This window comes from Pteropus alecto, unplaced genomic scaffold, assembly GCF_000325575.1.
Source record: "Pteropus alecto unplaced genomic scaffold, ASM32557v1 scaffold3, whole genome shotgun sequence".
NCBI classification, from domain to species: Eukaryota; Metazoa; Chordata; class Mammalia; order Chiroptera; family Pteropodidae; genus Pteropus; species Pteropus alecto.
In genome coordinates, this window is record NW_006442484.1 from 63,383,617 (window position 1) to 63,389,616 (window position 6,000).

Sequence of the window (6,000 nt, forward strand, 5' to 3'; positions counted from 1 at the left end):
AAGTGGGGCAGGGAGTCCTGGCCAAGGACGCTGCTCAACATCCTACCACGCATAGTACAATCAATCACTCACAGTACAGAATAATCTGGTCCAAAATATCAGGAGTGTCACTGTTGAAAACCCAAATCTGGAGAGTACAAGGGATGTGGATAAAAGGAACAGAGACAGAGGATGAACAAGGACACATGGCCTTGTCCCTGCAGCTATGCTGGGTTCCCGATTGGTTCAGCCTGAGTTACCAAATCCAGACTGTCTGATCCACAGTTGGAGTCTAAATGTACAGTTTCCGACGTCCTTAGGTTATCTGTGTTGTCTACAGAGAAGTTGAGCTCCCACGTCTTCCAAACTGAGAAATTAGGGGATGAGTTCCTGAAAGGGCTGCTATCGAAACAGAATGTCCAAAATTTTAAGATATCTTGGCAGAAGGAAGCAATATTTGCCCTTTTCCAACATTAGCAAGTACAATTCTACCTTTTTCTTTCCATAATGTGCTCTCTGTTTAAAACAAATTTCTTTTCTAAGCTTCAGGCCCCCAAATTCATTCCTGTAGCGGAGCAAAATTTTGCTAAGGTAATGAGGGTATTAAGGTAAAAAAAAAAAAAAAGAGGACATGAAAAGTATGAGAAGCAACGTTATAAAATGAAAAGTTGCTAAACAGACAAGTAGGGCAGAATATGGACTGACAGTTACTGTAAAATTCTATTTGTCTTGGCCACAGCCTACATCAGGAACCATCTAGCTAGCAAATATGAAATGTGTATGGGCTGTCTGAGGCAACACGTGTGAACAAAGAAAAACCAGCTTTTCTGTAACAATGTAAACCATGTGTGTCTCATGGGGCTGACAGGACTACAAGTGGAAATGGCCCCTCTGAGGTTGCACCACCAACCAAATGCTCTGAATATGAAATTCTGAAAACAGCTGGAAACCAATTTTTTTTCTGTTAGCTATTCATGAAGTTTCCTTTTTTGGCTGTACTACATGCTTGAAATCCTGCATACTAACTGCAGACCTAAACAAAGAATCACTCATCCACTCTTCACTGACTAAAGAATCAGCAACTTGTTGACAGTTTTCAAGGGAGAGTTTTGGCATACAGGGAAAATGACAGTATTTTCCATAATTAGAAAGTTCCTAGTTAACTTAGAAATACACATATGTAAATCATTTGAAAATTCTTTTCATTTTCTATAGTTCTTTCATTTTCTCAAGTTCATACTTTTTCCATAATATCTGACCAACATCCTACCAAATGTAGATTAAAGCTATCCCAAGGATTTGCAGGTATAAGGCAATCCTTTATAAGGCAACTATACATTCATATGAATGTTTGCATTCTTCCCTTTACAGAACGATTTGTACATATTCAAAATGCTATTTAAATCAAAATTTTTCGATGAATAATTTCTCAGGAAAGGCCAAATATGACTGCATGTTAATACCTTTCTAAAAATCAAGCTATAGCTGGATAATAATTATACTGTATTTAACCACAGACTGGGAAATGAGTCAACAATTTTTCTCAACATTAGCACTTGCTCAAGAAGCAATAGGACTTAGTCTGTGAATGGAAAAAGAAATTGCATCAGCAATTCTAGCAGGAGCACTAAAGCAGAGGGGGAGAGGCCAGACTGCTTTTTCCTTTTCTCAGAAGTCAAGCAGTATCCACCAGCGACCTCTCTAGGCTCTTGTGATCCATGTCTCTGAATTACTTTACACAATTTGACAAGTTATGTAACTGTTACTGTCATTACTAATGGTAATTGCGGTCATAAGCAATAATCATAGTACTAAGGAACTTCCACTAGCACCTTCGGTCTGACAGTATAAACCCTGCAAGGACAGAAATTAGTTTCTGCACCTCTTGAAGACTGCTACATTTTTTAAAATAATTGGGGGGCAGAGAAGGGGGCTGCCCTAACTGTTCATAAATTTACTGAAGGCCTAGTACACCAGGCATTGCAGGTACACAGGCGATAGTCCCTGTCTAGGAGGAGACAGACATGTCATCCAATACTTTAATACTTTTCTGCTCAAAAACTTTAACCAAATTCACTTTTATATCTGGTTCCTCCCTCTAGCTTTTCCTTTGGTCAGTGATACTGTGTCATTCTGTGGAAAACAGATTATGGGGCGAAAATGTGGGGTGGGGGAGTCATTACTGTACAACCTTAACTTTGCTGAACCTCATTTTCTTGATCTTTAAGAAATTGGGAAAGACTATCTTCATCATGTTGTTGTCTGAAAGCAAAATGAACAGGATGAAATAAAATACATGAAAATATAAACTAATATAAGGCAATATTGAAACAAAAACTTATTTAAAAATATTAGCAAAGCAAATCCTTCAGTAGGTCCCCATTGCCAGTCTCAGGCTCACCAGGATATAACTAACCAGTTTTAATGAGGGTAAACCAGTTTTCAAAAATTACCTGAAAGGGCACAGTCAATTATCTTTTTCTGTATGAACAATATCTAATATCCTACTCACCACTGAGAATGTCTATTGTCCTCAGATCCAACTACATAAACCTACTTCTCCAAAGTAATGAGACTGAATCATTATTTATAAAACATGCTTTCCTTTTTTTAATTTTTATTTTTTCCAGGAAGAGTAATGGGTTATGAGTTACCAACTCTTTCACGTTTATAGGGTCTAGTGTTAGAAAAAAAATATGTTTTCATGTGAAATTAAACTAACCTCCAGGGAACCATGCCCAAATAAAGTAAGGTTCAAGTTACTCCAGCATTCTGAATTTGACTTTGACTCATTGATACCTATAAGGGACGTTTTGTCCCCTCCCACCTCAGCTGTGCCACAGCCCCATAGTTATTCCAAAAACTCTCTCCTTGTAAAGGCTATGCGCACTAAAGAGATGATCTCTTAAACTCCCCAAAGAAGTGCAGGCTGTTGACTGAATCACCCATGATAAATCAAGGTGTTTCTTTTCCAGATAAATGTTTATTATGTATAAAATACACATTATTAATTTATAAAATTTTCTTATTGAATCAATTCAAAATATCCTAGATCAAGCAATACTTAAATCCGAATTGGAAGTTCTCAAAATTCACTATGGTCTTTGATTTTCAAAATGCCTGAATTCTCTATAATAGTATTTTTCAAATGTAACTGAATATTTTATATATTCCACAGGGGAACGTCATTCATGACTCTTCAGTTAAACTTTCTTTTTTTCTGGCCAAATAAGCCACCTATTCTGAAAGGCTGCTGGTATTTGGATATCTACCCAAAATTGGTTTAATTATTTCATACATGTCCTCTACAGGAAAGCAATTTTGTAAGCAGAAATAGATAATGTATGTAAATTGACAAGTTTTCAAACTATTGAAGAGCTCTAAGGCTTAAGAATAAGTACAGTAACAGAAAATGTCACTTTTTATGGAAAAGTTTTACTTTATTTTGTAAAAAGTAATGTTTTGAATATATTTACTTTACTCTTTCGAAGCAATGAAAGTACAATGATAAGCACTGAGTAAAAAAGTACCCTGCTTTATGAACTTATTTTTAACACACTGAAGGCATATTTGCTCACTGAAGGCAGAAAAATGTAATCCAATTATAAAACATAACATGTATGAGTAAACACACACAACTCAATAGTTGTGAAAAAATAGAGGATTAATCAAAATATTCTTTTTAAAAATAGTAAATTCAAGTTATGTGGAAATTTTATGTATAAAAAAATCATACTGTGTAATCAGAATAACTCTTTAATGGTCATTTCTGAAAAACAAAATTTAACTTTCAACTCTTCTTTTTCAAAGTACTTTCAAAACTTCACTATTCAAATTAAAATAAACTATTTTAACAATTTATTCCAAAGACATGTTATATAGCTTTTATCCCAAGAAATCGTCTTGTGATATATAAATAAATCTGTTAATATAAGGAGTAAGAAAAGCCAATCTAGGAAAGAAAATAGTTCGATTAAGTGAGAGTCAAAGAGTGATCTCAAATTATCCTTATTTTCCTCCCTATCATTTCTTTTCATGTTGCCTTTAGAGACTGAGAGAAATCTGAAGGGAGTTTGCCTTGATCTACGTTTTCTCTCAAATCCCTCTTGGCTCTGGTGTAGCACAGGAAAGCACTGATATCACCCTCCGTATTTCACCAGACAGGAATATCTAAGCCGGAACTCACTCCTATCCCTGGGCTTCAATGAGTAGTATTAGAAAAGTGTCTAGAGTCTAATTATTTCAGCAACAAAGTAAACTTCTCTAGTGACGATTCTGCTGTACTGTTTTGTTGCCTTAATACCAATTAACTACTTGAAAAAAAAAAAACCTATTAAAAATCTGAAATTCAAACTGTCCATGACAAATTATCATTTAAAAGTTGGGAAAATGAGATGTAAATATAGCCCTAACCACCTAAAGTCTCCCCTCCTCCATTCCTACTTCACACAATCTATTTTTCCCGTAATTATCCTGAATAGAAATATTAAGATTTCACCTCAACTGCATCAACAAACAGTGTCACTTATTCGTATCAAACGGACTGGAAGCTCTGTGAGGCAAACGGGACATCAAAGGACACCGTTTCCATCAATCGGTCTTGCCCTGCTCATGTTCGGTCCGCCCGTTTTCGGGGCTGGGCGGATTTGGGGCCCCCGCGGGCCTCGCTGCTGTGCAGGCAGGCGGGGAAGGGCCAGTGGCGCACAGTGGAGTCCGCTTCAGTTTTATTACTCGGTGCGGCGTGGCCTTCTTGTCGGAGAGCAGAACCTTAGCCGGAAGTGGGTGTGTGGCTCCGTTTTCAGCGCTCCCGGTACCCCGGGAAGCCAGGGAATGCCCGGGTACCCCAGTGCCCAAGGGGGATGGGGCTTTTGACCCAGCAGAGCGCTGAGCTGTCATTCCACCTGGAGACTGGTTTGCCATTGCCGGGGACCAGGCCTGGAGGGCACTAGCTGGAGACACCCTGATTGAAGCCGAGTTCTTGACTTTAATTTGGGTGCTAGTGGAAGGGCCCAAAAATCTGACGGGCTTAGGACCGGTCTTACAGTTCACACCTTCTTCCTCTTCAGTGAACGCTATCAGTCGCCTATAAATACAGAAGAATGTGACTGTCAGCAGTTACACGCTCAACAATTAATGAAAAGTCTCCAAAGTTTACCTTCAAAGTGAACAAAAAGTTTTTCATCAAGAATTTGAGTCAAGAGGTTTATAAGTATCAACATACCTCACCTCTCATCTCTCTCCATGGTCAAAAAGTAAATTAGCAAATTTATAAAAGATTGTTTCAACTTGAATACAAACTCTTTAAAATCACACATAATACCAACAAGTTAAAATTTGTAGATGAGATGTTATATGAGAATTACACAACATATCACTCTATTCCCAAGAATCCCGATGTGATCCACAGTGTGTGATAAATGTTTAGTTAAGATGAAAAAGGAATTAAATTTGTGGTTGGAAGACATGAACAGAAAACATGTTCTAACTGATGGCAACACGTCATGCCAGAAAGCATTGAGCCTATATGAAGACTTCAGCAAAGATCCCCTGAAACGAGTGACACCAAGCCATTTACTACAAGTAACAGATGGTTACACAAATTCAGGAATAGGTTTGCACTGAAAAATATAAAAATTACTATAGAAGCTGCATCTGCCAACGAAGAACTTGCTGCCACATTTCCAGCAGAGTTGAAAAAGTTGATTAAGGAAAAAGGATACTATCTAAAACAAATCTTCCATTACGATGAAACTGTATATATAGGGTTCAGTACTATCTGCAGTTTCAGGCATCCACTAGGTGTCTTGAAACGTGTCCTCCACAGATAAGGAGGGTCTGTTGTATAATACATTCAACGCTAAAACTCTATTGAACATAACTAAATTTCCTCTGGTGAGTCAGACAGTTTTGAGACCTCACAAGTGCTTCTAATTCATTGTTATCATTATCCTGTCAATGCATCAAAAATGATGTTTAATAAAATCCCAGAGGAAAGACAATAAACACAGAGAAGAGTCTCCA

General features: G+C 37.5%; 1 protein-coding gene across 1 annotated transcript in view; it reads right to left on the reverse strand.

Annotated features, from left to right (window-relative positions):
* Positions 1–2,942: 2,942 nt before the first annotated feature.
* KCTD18 (potassium channel tetramerization domain containing 18) overlaps positions 2,943–6,000 on the reverse strand; it is a 14,979-nt gene continuing 11,921 nt past the window's right edge. The window contains 1 exon segment of the mRNA XM_025039514.1: positions 2,943–5,062. Coding sequence (XP_024895282.1) covers positions 4,570–5,062 — 493 coding nt within the window. The 3' untranslated portion in view covers positions 2,943–4,569.